This window comes from Mus pahari, chromosome 10 (genome assembly GCF_900095145.1).
Source record: "Mus pahari chromosome 10, PAHARI_EIJ_v1.1, whole genome shotgun sequence".
NCBI classification, from domain to species: domain Eukaryota; kingdom Metazoa; phylum Chordata; class Mammalia; order Rodentia; family Muridae; genus Mus; species Mus pahari.
Genome location: NC_034599.1, coordinates 36,143,536 through 36,163,293, shown reverse-complemented (window position 1 = coordinate 36,163,293; position 19,758 = coordinate 36,143,536). Strand labels below are relative to the sequence as shown.

The 19,758-nt window shown below is 48.9% G+C and overlaps 1 protein-coding gene across 2 annotated transcripts in view; it reads left to right on the top strand.

Moving 5' to 3' along the window:
• Ubash3b (ubiquitin associated and SH3 domain containing B) overlaps positions 1 to 19,758 on the top strand; it is a 148,724-nt gene that overhangs the window by 105,522 nt on the left and 23,444 nt on the right. Inside the window, exons 2-6 of one of the 2 annotated variants that reach the window (XM_029542868.1) lie at positions 5,043 to 5,100; positions 5,771 to 5,957; positions 9,218 to 9,416; positions 12,299 to 12,468; positions 18,477 to 18,685. In XM_029542868.1, the coding sequence (XP_029398728.1) occupies positions 5,043 to 5,100; positions 5,771 to 5,957; positions 9,218 to 9,416; positions 12,299 to 12,468; positions 18,477 to 18,685 (823 nt within the window). The remainder of the gene's footprint in view (positions 1 to 5,042; positions 5,101 to 5,770; positions 5,958 to 9,217; positions 9,417 to 12,298; positions 12,469 to 18,476; positions 18,686 to 19,758) is intronic. The other variant, XM_021206245.1, reaches the window with a different exon arrangement.

Here is a 19,758-nt window from a genome sequence, read left to right as displayed (position 1 = left end):
CACACACACACACACACACACACACACACACACACACACACGCAGGCATTGTCTTGCGGTTGTCTCTCCATTGTTCATTGCAGCACAAATGGCGTCTTTTGTGCGTCTGGACTTTGCTACTGAGAAACAGAATTAACTCCACCTAAGTCTGCCTGACCCCCCAGAATGACACAGACTGTTAAACTAATTTTGAACAAAGAGTGGTCTGGTTAATTAGGCCATTTTAAATTCAATTAAATGTGTTAGGTGTGAAAAATTAATGCTACCCTGCAGGTAGAGGATTTTTATTGTTTTGCATCTTTAGAGTTCATATTAAATATTTCCAAAATGTAAGGTTGTCTTGGAGACATGAGGAAGAGATGTAATTAATTTAATTTTGGTTATTTAGGGTGTTTTATCCACTAGGGAGATTCTGTACCTGGCCTTATATCTTCTATTTTCTTTACAAATAGGTCTTTTGAGCGTAGACACCTGGAACACATACAATGGGGTGGGGTGGGATGGGGTGGGGTGGAGTGGGGTGGGGTGAGGTGGGGGTGGGAGGAGGCTGTATTTCTAAGAGCCACTCAGTGTACACTACACTGCAGTATGGAGAAGTGTCTCAAAGCCCCGGATCCGAAATCTAAAAGGCTCTCATGGTTTCTTTTCAAGTTTAGCATGGTGTCTTAGCAACGGTTCTCAACCTGTGGGTCGCATATGGAATATCCTGCATATCAGATATTTAACGTGATGATTCATAACAGTAGCAAAATTACAGTATGAAATAGTGAAGAAAATAATTTTATGGTTGGGGGTCACCACCTGAAGAACGGTATTAAAGGGAGCACAGCCTGAGGACCGCACTGAGAACCACTGAGCTAAAGTAACATGGAGGATAGTTTTAGAAGGAATTGAGAGAAGAGGCTCTTCTGGTGGCGTCTGGATACACACAAGCCTGGATCCGACCATGGTCCCTGAAAGATGCCCACCAATCAGGAACCAGCGCTGCAGACCTTTGGCTTGGCTTTTCATGTTCATTTGACTCTGCGCAGAGTTTCTTAAAGAATACCGGGCAGGGGGAGAGCAGAGAGAAGGAAAGAGGGAAGGGGCTGGGAGAAAGAGAAGGGCAGAGGTGAGGGAGGGAGGTGGGGGGATGTTGTCACAGGCAAGCCAGCAGGAACGGTTCTTCATGAACCTCTAAAGCATGACCCTTGGGGCCATCCTTCCACATCCAAAGATCTGAAGATCCTCAGAGCTGGGAGCAGCAGGAGGATTCCCATCTGAGGGGAGGACCACCAGAAGAGGAGAGGACACCCAGCAAAGGGGAGGATCACCAGAAGAGGAGAGGACACCCAGCAAAGGAGAGGACCCCCAGCAAAGGGGAGGACCACCAGCAAAGGGGAGGACCACCAGCAAAGGGGAGGACCCCAGCAAAGGGGAGGACCACCAGCAAAGGAGAGGACCCCCAGCAAAGGGGAGGATCACCAGCAGAGAGGAGGACCCCAGCTAAGGGGAGGACTACCAGCAGAGGAGAGGACTCTCAGGAAAGGGGAGGACCACCAGCAGAGAGGAGGACCCCAGCAAAGGGGAGGACTCCCAGCAAAGTAGAGGACCCCCAGCAAAGGGGAGGACCACCAGCAAAGGGGAGGACCCCCAGCAGAGCAGACTGTAGGTGGCTAGTTGGTGATACTACTGGCTCCTCCCAGTGCCTAGACCTTCATCGTGGCCTGTTTGGCTTGTCCAGCTTGTCCATCAGCCCTTGCTTTTGTGTCAGCTGTGCTGGCCTCCTTCCTTGGTAGGCAGAAGATGGGACGCTTTGTGTTAGATGTCATTTAAGAGTAGGCCGTTTGATGGAACCAGATGTCGGGACCTCACAGAGTCCCACTCACTAGTCTCAGGTGAGACCACCCAACCAAGAGTACTGGGCTGCTGAACTGCTCCAAGGAACCCTGAAGGTGGGGCAGAGCTCCCACAGTCCAGGCTGGGGAGCTTCTCCATCTGCTGGGGCCTCAGGCCAACTCTGAAGTGAACCCCCTGCCAGCATCTGAGTTGCTCTGAGGGGAGCAGATGCCTGGCCTGAGCTGGGGCTTGGCTGTTCTTTGCACACTCCCACTAGCCCTTGGCGCTGGCCCCAGGGGGTAGGCCGTGGGGGTGGCGCTCTATGGCAACTCACTCTTCAGCCCAGCAGAGCTGAGAGTCTTGTGCAGCTGCTGTTCTGTGCCTGCCTGTTTGTTCTGTGGGCAGAGTTCTGGGAACAGGCTCAATCCCGAGTTGTAACCAGCTTGCTTTGAGCCTCCCGGCCTCCGTCGTGGGAATGGGGCTTTCCCTGCCTAAGCACGTTCACTCCTCTGTTTCAGACGTATGGATTTACTTTCTAGAAACCTTTAGAAGTACATTTAAGAACCAGTGAGTGCTCACCACAAAGCCGGACAACTTGAGTTCAATGCCTTACCAAAGGAGGGAACCACCTCCTGCGGGTCACTGCTCCTCCAGAGGACCAGAGTTCAGTTCCCAGCACCCACATGCTGACTCCCAGTCATCTATAACTCCGGTTCTATGGGACTCAGTGTCCCGACCCCTGCAGGTACCAGTCAAGAACACAGTACATCCACATACATGCAGACAAACATACACGTAAAATAAATCTCAAGAGAAAGGTTTAAAACTAATGCTTAAAACCTGTTTCTTCTAGAATATGTCTTGAGGCTCTCGGGCCCTTTGTGCCAACAGAGCTCGCTGGGCAGGATATGTTAGGTGTTGATTCTGCTCCCTCAGCCTTGCGTTCTGCAGAAAGAACTGTTTTGGTTTCTTTAACCTTTATCACAGACTTATCATCACACTCAACCCTTTCATTATCTCGATCCATCCCCCACAACCCACCCCCTCCCCCTTGAACCTTCTCCAAAACGCATCTTTTAAGTTAGGGAGACCATAACTTAATTAGATCTCTCATTTCCAGAGGATTCTCGTACCTCCTCCAAAGAAATAAATTAAATTTCAGTCAGCTGTATTTCATTGGGGGGAAGGGTGCAAGACAAAGAAATTGGATGCTCTCTATAAATAGCACATTGTCTGGGCTGAAAATGAGTTCTCATTCCAATTGTCTTTTGGAACAATGGGTCCTTCTGGGGGCATTGAATGGCCATCTCCTCCTGACTGGTGGGCTTCTGTGTATAGGTGGCTTCTCTACCTAAAAAAATGGGAGGGAGGCATGGGTCTCAGCCCGGAAGAGCCATCAAAAGTGTGGTAGTGCTTCTGGCTGGTTTTGACCAGCTTCCTTTCCCAGGGGTCTGCCTCACTTCTCTGGGGGCTTCATCTCAGTGAGTAAGTCTGTATCTCGCAGCTGATCTCAGGGGAGCCAGGCCTGACTTAGCTCTCAGCCATGGTAGAACCACAGCCCCTCTGCTAAGCGGGACCTCAGAAGGCTGCTTTGAGCAGACTTCACATCTCTCCACTGGAGTTTTCCTTGGGAGACTAAAGAAACTGGGCTCGCAAATGATGTCTGAGGTCCCTCCCAGCCTAACCGAGAGACTCACCCACTCGTGGCTCTCTGAGTGGTCTGTGGAGGGGGGTGGGTCATGAAAGAGAGAGACCCAGGTTCCACAGGCGAGAAGGAACAGCATGCTTGGGAAGAGTGACAGTTCAATTTGAATTCCGTCCCTTCCCTTCTGCCCAAGGACCCCAAGTCCTTAGTGGAAAGGTCACAAAAGTGATCACGTATTGATGGCCTGCTTTGAAAATGATCTCTTACTGGCCGCCACCTGTGATGTGTCAGGCACTGGCCAAGGCTCCATGAAATACTTCCCATCTTTACATTCGATGACAGAGTAGAGGCGCTAAGTGTCTTTCACCACCAGGCCACCACTCCCCTCCCAGGGAGTTGCCACCTTACAGTTCACAACGCCTCTGCCTCGGTGCTGTCATTAGACCTCTGTATGCTGTCAAAATTCCCAGGCTTTCCTTCCATCACTATTACTATTGCTATTACTATTACTATTACTATTACTATTACTATTACTATTACTATTACTGTTAGTACTACTACTACTACTACTACTACTACTATTGCTACTACTACTATTACAACTACTATTACTACTACTATTACTATTGAGCCAAGGTCTCACCTTGTAGCCCTGGCTGGCCCAGAATTCTCTATGTAGTAGATCAGGCTGACTTCTGCTTTCCCCAGTGCTGGATCAAAGATGTGTGCCACCATACCCACTTCTCTCCACAGTTCTTGTCACCACTATAATCAGATAGTTTAGCTTCTAGCACCCGTCTTCCTGCCTACTGAATGGAATTCCACGTGGTGCGGATGAATCAGATTACAGTCAGTGGCGACCTTTAAGCACACGCTTGACTTCATGGAAGCATGGGTCAGCACCAAAGAGGGATGTGAACCCAGATCTCTGTGGCTCTGGCAGCCCTGGCCTTGCAGGGCTCACTGTAGTGTAGCTACTGGCCCACCATCAGGAGGGCCTCGGGCAGTCTCTCCAGAAGTAACTAGTAGTAGCCCCTCCTGGCTCTGTTTTGTCCCCAAAGATGTCTGTAAAATAATTGGTGATGATGGATCCCCCTGGGTCATTGGGGCATGGAAAAAGAGGAAGCGAGTTTATGCAAGTGTCCTTGTAGCTATTTAGCACGGCACCCTTCTTGTCCTTCCTCACCCATTCCGTCAAGGGCGGTGAGTAAGAATCCACACTGTAGGGGTTCTAGGTCATTGGAAATGAGTGGGTGAGAATCGAGGGAGAAAAAGCAAAGACATGACAACTTTTAGGGAAGTGAAAATAAAACCCTAATGTGGAAACAACTGAAAATAGACGGTGGGATGTCGGGATGTCGGGCTGCATGCAAATCCAATGCTAATTACATGGAAATGGATGGCTCCACCTGCCTTCCTGGGACCCTCTGGGAGCCCCTGCTGCAGGCATCTTTCCTATGCCACATAGACAGGGAGGGAACGCAAACTCTGATGTTGCCCCTGCCCACTCTGCCCTCTTGAGAAGAGCTGAGGGGAAGGCTAAAAATACTAACAATAGATATTTGGTTTCTTTTTGCAGACAAAAAGCTCTGGCATCCACAGGAGGAAGAAGTGTTCAGGCAGCATGTGACTGGTTGGTATGAAATAAATAAATTGAGAAAATAGCGTGTAATTAACTCAGAGTGTCTGTGATGAGTACGGGTGTGCAGTCTTTTCCTAATGGGCCCTTCCTGGAGAGGAAGAGACAGAACCATTTATCCAGCTGGCTGCTTCCTCTGCCCCGGCCCCAGGGTGTATGTATCTCCTTGGAGCTGTTTAAAGGCTTTCAAAATCCTCCCGGATAGAGGCTCCCATTATCTGAGTGAGCTCTGCCAGTCACCTCAAGAGTCACTGTGCACTGTGGATGCTGAGCTGGCCAATTGAGAAAAATGTCTCACTCGTTTACCAGGATGTCATTCCCAGGGAGAAGCCCACAGGCCACCCTCCTGGCCCTTCCTTCTGCTTTGGTGGCGTAAGAGCTCTGGAGTAGACTTGAGCTGAAGGACGGGGTGTGTGCAAGGAAACTCCTCTGTGGGGAAGAGATTTGGAGTTAACCCAAGGATGCTTCCTGGAGAGCGGCTTGGGTTTTTGTTTTTTTTTGGGGGGGGGGAGTTGTGGGATGGGGAGAACAGAAGCCTCCCCATCTGAGAGTTGGTTGGGTGTGTAAGCTTCAAAGGATGGATTCTTACAGCACAAATGGAAGCCCTTCCCTGCCTCCTCATCCATCATCCTCCACCAAGGCGGTCTTGTCTCTCTCATCTCCCACAGGTTGTTCTCCCATGTGGGTGACCCCTTCCTGGATGACCCCCTGCCTCGGGAGTACGTCCTCTACCTCCGCCCGACCGGGCCATTAGCCCAGAAGCTCTCTGACTTCTGGCAGCAGTCCAAGCAGATCTGCGGGAAGAACAAGGCCCACAACATCTTCCCCCACATCACTCTCTGCCAGTTCTTCATGGTGAGCAACATTGCACTCCCCGTCTCCCCGGTGCCTCAGCCAGCCCCTGGGGACCGGAACTGAAGGTCGGAGTTTTTCCGGAAGACCAAGGAGATATTTAGGAGGTCTTAGCCCTGGGTGGACCTCCCAGGGGTCAGTGTGGTCCACAGTGAAGGCCTCACCTTACTTTCAGTCTCCTGGCACCAGCTGAGGCCCTAGAACATCTGGGTTCAGTGCATCAGGACAGAATTATACTTCTACAACCGGAAGGATAAGCCTGTCAGCCATTGATGTAGCTTCTTTATGTGTGTTTATTGTCTATTCACTCTACTCTTAGGATAGGACTATCAGTGTGAGTGTGTGTGTGTGTGTGTGTGTGTGTGTGTGTGTGTGTGTGTGTGAATGCACACATGAGCACCTTATCCACCTCAGATGTAATTTCCTAGAAGCTATCCATTCACCTTGTAGTCTAGCCTGAAACTCACTAAGGAGTCTAGGCAGGCTGAATGGCCAGTAAGCCCCAGAGATGTCCCCAGTCTCGCCTCCCTGATCCTTGGATCACAAGCCCATGCTATAACACCTAGCTTTTTTTAGGTGGTTCTGGGCTTTGAACTCACATCCTCATGCTTGTATGATATATACTCCAAGTGAGCTTTACTTCTTCCGTTTATTTTTGAGATGGAGACTCATAGCCCAGGCTAGCCTGAAACTTGCTCCATCACCGAGGATGACAGGAAGCTCCCGATCTCTGCATTCCTGATCCTCATGCCTCAACCTCCCCAGGCGTGTGACTATAGGCATGTACCACCATGCCTGGCCAACTCTCAGGGTGGGGAGGGGAAGGAACAGAGAGAGTAGGGATCGAGATAAGTGGCTTACAGACAAGAAAAGCCACTTCCCCCACATGATGTCAGCACGAGGTCTCACTAGAGTTCTCCAGAGACTGAGAGGTAACTCTCTCCCGCCACAGTTCCTCATCCACACCTTAGCTATGGAAAAGCTTGTTTAGAGGCTAAGTCAATCCTCCACAGTACAACAGATGAAGCACGCATCCCTTACATCCACTCCCCACAGTGATGGGATTGACTTACCCACACATGGACTTCACAAAGCAGGATGGTAGCCTTTTAAAACAATTTTCAAAAATATATTTTGCTTTGTTTTTTTCTTCTTCTTCTTCTTCTGGATATAATTCTCACTTCGTGTGTGTCTCAGGTAAATAACATGTTCCTAACACCTTGTCTCTAGCAACTCACTCTGAAAATTAAATCGATTATCACTTCCTCTGAATCATCCCAGGATCTTGCAGGAAAGCATTTAGGGTTTAGAGACACTTATTCTTCCTCCCAACCCTCCAAAGAGGGTAGGTGGATGATGTCACTGCTCCACAGCCTCATTCTTTCTTCTTCCAAAGCATCATGGGAGTGGTGATGAAGACAGCAGCTGTTGGAGGAGCAGCTGAAAGAGTGCTGGAGGCTGTGTTCCTACTTCTTTGTTTATCTCCCGCCCTCCTCCTCCTCCTCCTCCTCCTCCTGATCCTCCTTTGAATCTTGGGTACCTTATTCTCTAGAATAAGGCCCTCTAGTTGAATTGGAACTTCACTTTTTTGGGGGGGCAAACTGACTGACTAAGTAAGCTATTGGGTTCCAACTACCTCACACTTCCTGTGTTGGGCTAACATACACCCACGTGATGCTTCACTACCGTCTGTAACTACAGCTCCAGGGTGCCATGCCTGGGATTTAAACCCACATCTTCATGCTTCCAAAGCAAACACCTGCCCGCATGGATTCTTCTCCCTAGCCTGCCTTTTCAGAGTCTCCAGTATCCCAGTCTAACCTGGAACTCAGTCCAACTGAGGATGACCTTGAACTTCTGATCTTCCTGCCTTCACTTACTTTCTCAGTACTGAGCTTGTAGATGTGACCTCACCACATCTGAAATATTTCTCCCCACCCAGTTTTATGTGGGGCTGGAGATGGAAGCCTTCACTTCCTGCACGCTAAACAAGCACTCTACCACCTCTGCTCCGCCCTCCACATTATTTTTACATTTTGTTTTATTTTAAGTTTATAGGTGTATGTCTGTGCACAACTTCCATGCCTGGTACACACAGAGACCAGAGAAGGGTGTTGAGTCCCCTGGAACTGTAGTGATGAGATGGTTGTGAACCATCATGTAGGTGCTGGGAGCTAAATGTGGGTTCTCAGCAAGAACCGTGTCTTAGAATCTTACTGCTGTGGACACCATGGCCAAGGCAACTCTTATAAAGACAATATGTAATTGGGGCTGGCTTACAGGTTCCGAGATTCAGTCTCTCATCATCAAGGCAGGAACATGGCAGCAACCAGGCAGGTGTGGTAAAGGCACAACTGAGAGCTCTACATCTTCATCTGAAGGCTGCCAGCTAGGATGAGGGTCTTATAGCCCACACCCACAGTGACACACCTACTCCAACAGGGCCACACCTTCTAATAGCGCCACTCCCTAGGTCGAGCATATACAAACCATCTCAAACAGCTAGTGTTCTTAGCCTCTGAGAGCCTTCTATCTCCCCAGCCCCAAGAACTTATGTAATGACAGATTTTGGGATCTGGTGTGACTGCTTGATTTATGTAAGTATTATAGAATGTTAACTGAGCCAATTCCTATACACACTGCCTGTCGTCTTTGTTGGCTTGTGGTAAGACCTTGGTCACCTACCACCCTCCTCTTCTTGTTTGCCCTTGAGGCTGTGAATTGGGCACAGAGCCTCTCGCATGCTAAGAAAGGGCTGCAACCCTGCACCCCCATTCCCAGCCCTAAAAAATCTACCCTTTTAGCAATTTTCAAGAATAATCTCATGGCTTCTAGCTGTTATTACCATACTGTAGTATTTACTCTGAAATTGTGTTTCCTTTAACCAACAACTGGACCCCAAGCCTGGGTTTTGTTTTCTGCTTAACCAATCGGATAGCCTTCTGACAAGGTTCCCAGGATCACAACAGAGCAAGAGGAGGGGAAGAGGTGTCATGAAGCATTTCTTAGTCTCATCTGTCCACTGGGTGGGTGGGCGGGTGGATGGATGGATGGATGGATAATCAGTGTCTGGATAATTGAGATCCCAAAGCTCTTCCCTTCTTCATGGACAGGAATGCTGGCTAAGTAATTGCATCATCAGCCTCGGCTCTCTGGGGACAGGCTGAGTGCTGAGGGGCTGCAGGCTTCTCTCTCCCTTTCTCCCTCCCTCCCTCCCTCCCTCCCCTGGACTATAATGAAGCCTGTCTATTTTCCGTCCCCAGTGTGAGGACAGCAAGGTGGATGCTCTGGGGGAAGCCCTGCAGACTACAGTCAGTCGATGGAAATGTAAGTTCTCGGCCCCACTGCCCCTGGAGCTGTACACCTCCTCCAACTTCATCGGGCTCTTCGTGAAGGAAGACAGCGCTGAAGTCCTCAAGAAGTTTGCGGCTGACTTCGCTGCAGAGGCCGCATCCAAAACAGGTGAACACCCACGGCTGTCAGCTCGGTCCTGGGTCTCAACATCAGAGGTGGAAAGGACGAGGATGGGAGATGGTTAAGGGACACTCAACCTACAAAGAGGAGAGAATTTATTTTGGTTCATAGTTCCACAGTTTTTAGCCAACGGTGGTTGGAACCTTAGTCTGTCGGCCTGTGGTGAGGCAAAGCATCCCGGCAGGAGTATATAGAACAGACCTACAGAACAGCCTGCTCACCTCAAGGGGGCCAGGAAGCAGGAGGAGTGAGTGTAAGGGGCTTGAGTCCCAAGGTCCCCTTCAAAGGCACATCCCTAATAAATTCATCCCCATACGTAAATTCATCCCCATACGCTCTGCCTCTTAGAGATCCCATCTCTTCCCATGGTACCGCAGACTTGTAGCCAAGCCTTCAACATTATAACATACGGGGGAGGGGGGACTTTTAAGATCAGATGATACCCTCTGCAGAGGAGAGGGCTGGAGGTAGAGGATCATGCAGAAATGGACCCTTCTGGCAAAGAACATCCTGTATCCCTTATGAAAATGTTATACCTCTTTGTGTCCTGCTGACCTGCCATAGAGCTCGCCCGTGCCTTGTTCCCAGGCTCCCAGGGACTTAACTGTTCACACTGAACTGTAGAGGCAGCCCTTTGTAGTCTCCATCTCCTCCGGTGCAGATCGAAGAGAGCATCCTTCATCCTCTGAGCTCCCCACTCATGCATGCTTTTATCTGGATCTGACCATTCAGTGCTTGCATAGCAGTGGACGGAGTGGAGTGAAGCCACTGTATGATGAATCATGACAGTATTCACCAAGTTGAAGAGTGTTGGGTCGGTAGGTTATTTTATTGTACAGTTGATGTTGACATAAGGTCTCATGTAGCCCAGGCTGGCCTCAAAGTTATTTTGTAGCGAAGGCTGGGCCATGAACTTTTATTCTTCCTGTGACCGGCTCCTGGGTCCTGGGATTCCAGCTGTGTACCACCACATCTGGCTTCCCATGTTTCTACGGATAGAATCCAGGGTTTCCTGTTTGCTCTCCCAGTGCAGGGGAGCTAAATCCCTAGCCCCTGAATCCAAGTGCTGAATGAAAAACTGGGGGATACCCACAGCTCTCCAGCCATACACTTAGGGGTGGCCAAAGACCGGAAGACCTGATCCCAGCCGTACAATCTACTCCTTTGTCTCTTTTGTCAGTGGTTACCTTACAGGGTGTCAGGTTTCGCTGATGTTTGTATTGCCTGTGGTAGTCCTTCAGAGAAGCCCCCACCAGGAGCTTAGCCCAAGTGACTGCAGCATCAGCTCTCAAAAGAACTCTAGGTCCTGAAGAGACTCCCAGTGGTTTGGGAAGGGGGTCTTCTTAGATTGAATTCCCCCCTTCCTGCCAGGGACCAGCCATGGGTTTACTAAATTAACAGACAAAGGGAACATTTCAGAGAGATAGAATAACAAAGGGAAAATTACCTCGCTTCCTATCCAATGCCCTTGAAGATTTTTTTTAAGTCCCACTAGATATTGTCAGTCCACTAAATCACCACAAAAAAAAACAAAAACAAAAACAAAAACATATCCTTTACAAATCAGGAAAGCAGAACTGTGGCAGATTCTTAAAGTGCGGACCGAATGAGAGACAGTCAAGGAACTGGTTTCGCACGTGGGAATGGGAGACAGCCAGTCCCTCTCCAAGAATCTCCTGTCACTAAGAACTCAGTGGTTTTACGGCTCTGTCCCTGTGGTGCCCCCTAGTGGTTATCTGTAGAACTGCACAGCCCTCACTTGGATCTGGTCTAGCTTTGGGGAAAGTAGGTCATTATGTCTTTGCCCTAGAACTCGAGCCTGTGTAGTCTAGAATTACTGGTTCACCCAGATTCCTTCGGCAAGTGTATTTAGTGTTGTTCTTCTTTCTGGGTGGCTCAAGAAGGCTCACCCATGTGCATTCATTTCATCAGCAAGTACTGAAGACCCAGAGTATAGGTAATGGAAACAGCCACAATCACCCGTCTCACGGACTCACCCTACAGAAACACCCTGCAGTGTAATCAGAAAGGGACAAAAATCCCAGAATACCAGTTTCCTTCTCTATCTGACCTGCTATTCTCTGTGACTGACTCCCTTAATTTCTTCTTGGTTCTCTCCTGGGAAGCAGACAGCTCTTTCTCGTGTAGCGTGCAAAGGGGAATTAGAGCTCATACCTCGTGTTGGTAGGTTTGTTCCGATTCATTTTTAGTTTTTTAGAATAATGGTATGCATCCTTCAAATGAGTGGACCACAACCCGGAGCAGTGTCACCCTGAGGGGACATTTGCTAATATGAGGCATGATTTGGGTGTTGTGACTTGGGGTGCTGCTGCCGTCCAGGGGGTAGAGGCTGGGGGGGGGAGGTGTTACTGAATACTCTGTGACATCCAGGACAGCTCCCTACAAGTAACTCTTCACATTCGTGCTGTTGGGAAAGCCTACTTCATACTGTGAGATGTTCCCCAGCCCCCTCTTTTTCATCACACTCCCAGAATCCAGGAAATGCTATCCCAGGTGAAGACAACCGCTCCAGCAGTCACTCAGTCACAAAACCTGCATTGTATTTCCACATCAATCACGTTGGCCTTTTAGGTCTTCATCTGAATGGAGGGGCTGGTGATGAGCCCCTGGACTTGTCGGGAGGAGTGAGCCACAAAGATTAACTCGGAACCCATCCTCAGCCTTGGGGCTTTTTATCTCTGGAGCAGTGGGTGCTTGGGGCCTGGGACCCACCGCTTTCATTCCTCTGCTGCCTCTCCCAGGGACTGGCTTCTTTGTTGTTTGGGGACAGGGCACCTTTCTGGGCCCTTTCTTCTGTCTCCTCCATTGCTGAGATGTCTTCTTCCTAACGCTACCTCCCTTTTTTCCAGAAGTGCACGTGGAGCCTCACAAGAAGCAGCTGCATGTGACGCTGGCCTACCACTTCCAAGCCAGCCACCTACCCACCCTAGAGAAGCTTGCCCAGAGCATCGACGTCAAGCTAGGGTGCGACTGGGTGGCCACCATATTCTCTCGGGATATCCGATTTGCTAACCATGAGGTAATGCTTCCCTGCAGCCCTGCGTACCCCCCAGGCAAAAATCCGTGGATAGTTGATAATATGCTCATATTTAAAGCATGCAAGGTACCACTGGGCGTGCAGAATTTTTTAAATTTTGCACTTCAGGAGTTTTAAGGGCCAATGAGGTGACTCAGTGGGTGATGGCCCTTGCTGTCAAGCCTAATGACCTGAGTTCAATTCCTGGAACCCACATGTTAGAAGGAAAGAACGGAATCTTGTGGTTGTACACACACACACACACATACAGAGAGAGAGAGAGAGAGAGAGAGAGAGAGAGAGAGAGAGAGAGAGAGAGAGAGGAGAGAATACATTTATAAGAAAGGAGCTTTGAGTCCAGCAAGGGAGACAGGACAGACAAATGTAAGAGATCTCGCCTGGTCCCTTTGAGAGGCTGTGGACTCTACAATGGAAGATGTGAGTGAACATAACTGGATCCTACTATAGACAAATGGGTCTACGTTTTAGTATCCCTCTTTGGATGTAATCAGCATGGCTTCTCAGTCAATCACATGGCTCTCAGAAGGACCATGCTAATCTTTTTTTTTAATCTTAAAAGAAGACTCAGAGGTTAGCTATCTGCTCTGAAGCAGCCGTACAGTTGAGGCCACAGGAAGCAGCGATCCAGTCTTTTGATCAACAAAGGCAGGTGACCTGTCTAAGGAAAGACCGCAGACAGTAGCCCTGCAGTGTCTGATGTTCCCCCTGCTCTCACGATTTCAGCTCTCAGGAGCCACTATTTTACAAGGAGGGCTAGGGAGATGGCCCAGTGGAGGGGTAGGAGCGCTTGGTGTGCAAACATGAAGATGTGAATTCAAGTCTCCAACTCTCGCAGAAGCCCACGTTCCTGTCACCTCAGAGCTGAGAGGCCGACAGAAGAATTCTAGGAGCTAGCCTAGGTTTATGATGAGCTCCGGGATCCGAGAGAGACCCTGTCTCAAGAGACTAAAGTGGTGACCAATAGAAGAAGACACCCAACCTCTTTCGCTAGACTCCATATGTGCACACACAGGCTCACAAGCACATGAGGGCATGCGCTTAATGCACCCATGAATGCATGTACTACGTACACAGCGCACACATGCACAAACTCATGCCTCTTCAATAACTTTATTACAGTGTATTGTTAGAAGTTTTCTATTTTATTACTGGTTTTGTTCTCAATCGATAAACTAAATTTGACCACAGCTATTAATAGAAAATAATATAATAAACATGGAGAGTATGTTTGGCACTATCTACAATTTCAGGCCTACCCTCTGGGTTTTGGAATGAACCCCATGGTTAGTGGATAGCTACTGTAGTTAAATGAAAAACCTGGCTTCTAGCTTAACTACATTTATTAAGCAATAGTTACAATCCCAGCACTCGGGAGGCAGAGGCAGGCGGATTTCTGAGTTCAAGGCCAGCCTGGTCTACAGAGTGAGTCCCAGGACAGCCATAGCTATACAGAGAAACCCTGTCTCGAAAAACCAAAAAAAAAAAAAAATCGTTACATGTTTCTCAATTTCTCAACTACGTCAAAAGGTTTTTTGTTGCTATTGTTATTAGCCTACAGGTCCTTTTGACAATTCCTCTATACTTTCTTAATACGTTTTAAAAAACAAACAAACCAGAAACAGACAAAAAGTCTTGCTGTGCCCAGGCAACCTCGTGGTTTGGGAAGTGTTAGGGGTCAGTCTAAGAACAAAAGCTTCGAGGTGAGGTGTGGCGGAGCTTCGGGAGTGGTGAGGCCGGGCCTTGCCTGACTCTCCTGTGGAGAACATGCTTCAGTCATTGGTACCAATTCCTCCTGAGACACACTAAGCAGACTACATCTAATTGTAAGAATGCTGGCATCTCCTGGAATTACCACGAATGCTCCTTAAGGACACTGGACAGACATGTGGTGTGTGACTCTTTCCAAGGACACGGGCAGAGTGAAAGGTCAGGGTTGATTGTGCACTGGCCTCAGAGAAGTTACCTTTGTAAGAGGAGAAGGTGCCATGGAATTTTACAGGGTTTGTCTTCTAATGAACACTGCCCTCCGGTTAACTCCAAGGGTAACTGCTTTCCTGCCTGACCCATATTCCGCTCGGTCTGTGTGGAAGGAAAGAGGCTGCAAATGCCCGCATGAATTATTCTAAAAATAACTTGGCCCCCTTTATCTCTTATTTTCCAAAGCTCAGTTATTACAGTCTCTTTTGATAAGGCACCCCACTGCCCCGCTAGGTTCCCTGTCTCGTCTTTTGGTCTCCCACCTTCCCTCTCCTTCGTTCTGTTCCCAGAAGGAAGACAGAATGGAAACGGACAATTTCTGTAAATCACAGACTCGGAATGTAGCTCAGTTTGTAGAGTGCTTGCCTGGAATCCATGAACCCTGGGTTCAAGTCCCATCCCCACATAAAAGTGGATATAGTGGTACACACCTGTAATCCCAGAGGCAGGAGGATTACAAATCCAAGGCTATCCTCAGGTACATAGTGAGTTCCAGGCCAGCCTGGGCTACGGGAGTCCTTGACTAAAACAAAGCAAACAACAATAACAAAAAGCCCAACCAAGCAACTGAAAAGCAAGCAAACAGGACAGACACACAGGCTGGGGGGGATGGCGCAGTGCAAGCCTGGACAGACACACAGGCTGGGGAGATGGCGCAGTGCAAGCCTGGGGGTCAGAAATCAGGGTTCTAGCACTCCCATCAGGAAATCAAAAGTTATGTGCATATACCTATAATCTTAGTGTTGGGGAGGCAGAGACAGGAGGATCCCTGAACATCCAGGTTCAGTGAGAGTCCTTGTCTCAAAAAAAAAAAATAAGGCAGAAGGGGAATGGAGATGTAACTCAGCAATTATGAATATTCAACGACCCAGATTCAGTTCCCGGCGCCCATGCCAGGGGCTCACGACTGCCTCTAATGGGGATACCGTGCCCCCCTCTGGCTTCCAAAAACACTCAACATTGACCCCTCACCTACACACACACCAACGTAAGGGTGTGCCCATAAGGTACATATATTGTTTTCAGTTCTTAGTTTTCTCTAAGGTGGAATGTCTCCTAGGCTATTGCAAGGATATGGAGGATGTGTGCAAAGCTATCTCGGGACAGATGCAACAAAATCGCATCCCTGCAGCTGTCCTTCAGTCAGCTGCCTTTGTGTTTGGTCTCTGGTGTAATGAGGGGGAAAGAACTAAGCTCGATACGAGACTCGTTTTAGTATTATTTTTATTTTATGTGTATGGGTGTTTTGCCTGCCTGTATGACTGCGTGCCGTGAGTTCACAGTGCCCACAGAGGGCTGAAGAGGGTGTCAGAACCTCCAGAATTGGAGTTCCAGGAGACTGAGAGTGCTGGGAGCTGAAGCCAGGTCCTCTGGAAGAGCAGCCGGTGATCTTAGCTGCTGTGCTTTCTTGCAAGAATTCTTAGAAACAGACCGTAAACATAAGACAAAAATTAGCATGATATAGGGCAAGTGAGGCCTGGGTCTGGTGCCTCTCAGACTTGGTCAAGATTTTTGTATCTACTTTTGGGGGTGGAAAGAAACAGAGAACACTTGGGTCTAGATTACTGTTTGTGTATTTATTGGTGCTTGCGACTGTACCCAGAATCACGTGAGCATGCATTCCACTGCTAACTTACACCCCTGGCCTCCGGTTATAACGCTAGATTTGCTAAACTCCTCTGATTGTTAGGTTATATAATCAATCAACGTTATTTACTGTCCCTCTACCGTATCCCTAGGATATTTTGTCTCCAATCTTCCTTGAACTTTGATGTTCTCAGGGATGTCTGAGATGGGATACTCAGCTTTTTTTTGTTGTTTTGTTTTGTTTTTAGTTTTTCAAGACAGGGTTTCTCTGTATAGCCTTAGCTGTCCTGGAACTCGCTCTGTGGATCAGCCTGGCTTCAAATTCAGAACTCAGAGATCTGCTTGCCTCTGCTGGGATGAAAAGTTTGTGCCACCACCACTGGGCATGATACTCAACTTTAAGGGCTGGGCTAGGAAGGCTTCTGAGTTGCCCTAAGTTCTTCAAAGGGAAGATTGTCCTACCAGGCCAGAGGTGCTCTGAGCCAAAAATGCGCTATGCTCAAGTAGCTGAGCAGGGTTTTAACGATGCCCTGTTCCAGGAAAAGCGATACTGCCTTTCCCTGCCCACCCAGAACTGAGCTCAAAAGACATCTCTAGTGAGTAGTTTTTGTCTTTTAAAATAGTTTTTTTAAAAAACAATTCATCCAGGCTCTTGGCTTGCATGAAGATTGGAGAGGGACCGGGAGGAAAGGTACAGGGAGAGAGAAAGGTGGTTAGAGGACAGACAGACAGGCAACTGGGAGATAATTGGAGAATTAAAGGCAAAAACAAGGACCCTGATTAGGAAACCAGGGAGACCAAACCTGCTTTATCAACTTTGTCCTCTGAGAGAAACCAGGTTTTCCCAGCTTTTGCCTTCGGAGACTTCCAGAAAATGGTTTATTTGGATTGGTTTGGTGTTTTATTTTGAAATAAGAACTTGCTCTGTAGCTTAGGCTTGCCCAGACTCACTGTATAGACCAGGCTGGCCTCCAGGTGAACCTCCATCTCAGCCTCCGCAGGGCTGAGAGTTCAGCTGTGTCCTCCCCCCTCCCCACACCCAGCAGAACTCTGTCTTTATCACATGTTTTGGTGGCTCACAGTGACATCAGCAAGCTGGCTAGTTCAGCCCACCCAGCACTGGCCTTAGGCCCCAGGGTCAGGAATCCCAGACAACAGGAAGTCCCTAGAGCCCTGCAAGGCTCTGTCCTCCTGCACGTCCTTAGAGCATCGTATTTAATCTTTATAGTCCAGGCACTGATGGAAACCAAAGCTGCAGACTCTGAAGATGGGAGTCAGAGTATGTAGCCTGTCACTTCCAGATCTAGAGCCTTTGGGAAGGCCATGAAAGCCACCTCTCTGGCTGTCTGGAAATACATAAGATAGGTAATAATCTCCTTCCTATGAGGTCTCTCACTGGTGATAAAAAAATATATATAAAATAAATGACTAAAGTTTTTTTTTAAATGTCTAGGATTATGATGCTTATATACACCAAGAAAAGAAGTCACCACCCCCCTTAAAGTAAGATACATGGGCCACATGGCCTGGCCTCATGGCTGCCCTGGGGGCTTTTCCTGAGCTCAGAGAATAGACATGTGGCCTCCATCTGCTCTCCAGCGGAAGCCGTTTCTTTCTGGTTACACACATTGGTGTCTAGGAGAGACCGCTTTCGTTCGTTCAGGGTCTTTGTTACAATTGTAGGCTTAATGACAGCCTTGAAAGCATGGGCTGTGCTTTGTGCCCTATCCTGAGTCACAGGGAAAGGGCCACCCTTCCGGAGCAGCTCAGAGCACTGGCTGCTCCTGCAGAAGACCTGGGCTTGGTTCCCAGTACCCACACGGCACTCACAGTGTTCTGTAACACAATTCCAAGGAGTCTGATGCCCTCCTCTGTCCTCTGAGGGCTCCTGTATACACAGACATCACACACACACACACACACACACACACACACACACACACACACACACACGTGCGCAGACAGACAGACATCCTTTATTCCCATCCCAGTAGCAGTGACTCCCACTGTCCTGTCTGTGAGCTTATGTAGAAGACAAGTGTCCTCACACAATTCCCATCTGCCTACAGCTTACTTGCCACAGCAGATGGTGCAGGGGAAATGAATATCTGTATGTCCAGCAATTGCCCAGAAGAACCTTCCAGCTTTCTGTGAGTTCCAGAAGCACTTCCTTCTGAGTCTTGACCAGAAGTGAAAAGCATGGCTGGGATTCTGGAAGGTTCTGGAACACCAGGCACCTACCCATGAAACATTGGTGAGAGAAGTGCTTTCTGATCAGAAGCCGGGTCTGCCCAGAGCCTGTGACCCCAGGGACTCCTATACGCAGCATACTTTGTCATTGTGTATATAGAGTACAGTCTAGGACCTCAGGTGCTCAAAAGAATGGTCGATGAGTCTGATCTCATGGGCCTTCTCCTTGTTTGCAGACGTTGCAGGTGATCTATCCCTATTCACCTCAGAATGATGACGAGCTGGAGTTGGTCCCAGGGGACTTCATCTTCATGTCTCCTATGGAACAGACAAGCACCAGTGAGGGCTGGATTTACGGCACCTCGCTGACCACTGGCTGCTCTGGGCTGCTTCCTGAGAACTACATCACCAAGGCTGATGAGTGTAACACCTGGATCTTCCATGGGTAGGTCGACCCGCTCTCCTGCCCCGGGCGGGGTTCCTGGTGGGAAGCCAGCCTGAGGCTGCTGTCCATCTCTGGCTGGAGAGTGGCAATACCCCACGCTGAGTGTGCACTGCTACGTGGCTTCTGTTTATCTCATCCTGGGCCATTACTCTGGGGGCGGGACGACTTCTCAGAGCAACTAGACAGACTCCTTCTATGTCAGCCAGATCAGTGACAGAAAGATTCAAAAGTCAGGAACCCTCGTTTGTTAGGTGACCCTGAGCAAGTCCTCAGACTTGGCGTGTAAGTGCGCCTAGGCAACAGAGACTGTGTTCAGGGTGACAGGCAGCTTGTCTGAGCTGAATAGGAACATGAAGCCTCACATTCTTGATTAAGGTGACACCCACCTGCCCCTCACTCCTCTGTTCTCCTTAGCTCCGACTGGCGACCAGTTTCCAGAATGAACCATGTTGTGTGACCAGCTTTGCCCCTGATAGAAATAAATAGGGACACAAAGCGCCTTCCTCCTTCCCAATCCAAGGAGCTCAAATCCAGCCCCAGGTTCCACATGCTGGTTTGGTTTTCCCTCTCCCTTGTTTCATCCAGGTGGTAGTGTGGTTCAGATGCAGAAGCCCTGAACACCCACTGCATCATTACCTACGGCGGTAGTGCCTGTCTTAAGGGATCAGATCGGGGGATTCCTGCACGTATTTCTCCTGGAGGGAGAAGAACAAGAGGTCCCCTGCCCTTGAGCTCTAGGCAAACCATACACTCAGGATAGGAAAGGACCCTCCTTCCCTCCTCTGTCTTGTGTGATGCCCCTTCCCAGCCCACAGGCATCCAGATGTTTCATGCCCCCAAGCATCTATAGAAGTTGAGTTTCTCCAGTCACCATCTTATCCCATAAAGATAAATAAGGGCTGAAAGAAAGAGACTGAGTTGGGGAAGTGTAGCTGCTCACCCTTGTAATTCCAGCACTGAGAAAGAAAGTAGAGATGGGGTGTGGAGGGTTCAGCCAGTTTAACCTACTTAATGAGTCTGGAGGTCGTGCCTTAAAAGAAGAAGAAAGGTGAATGGCTAGCAACATGGGAAAG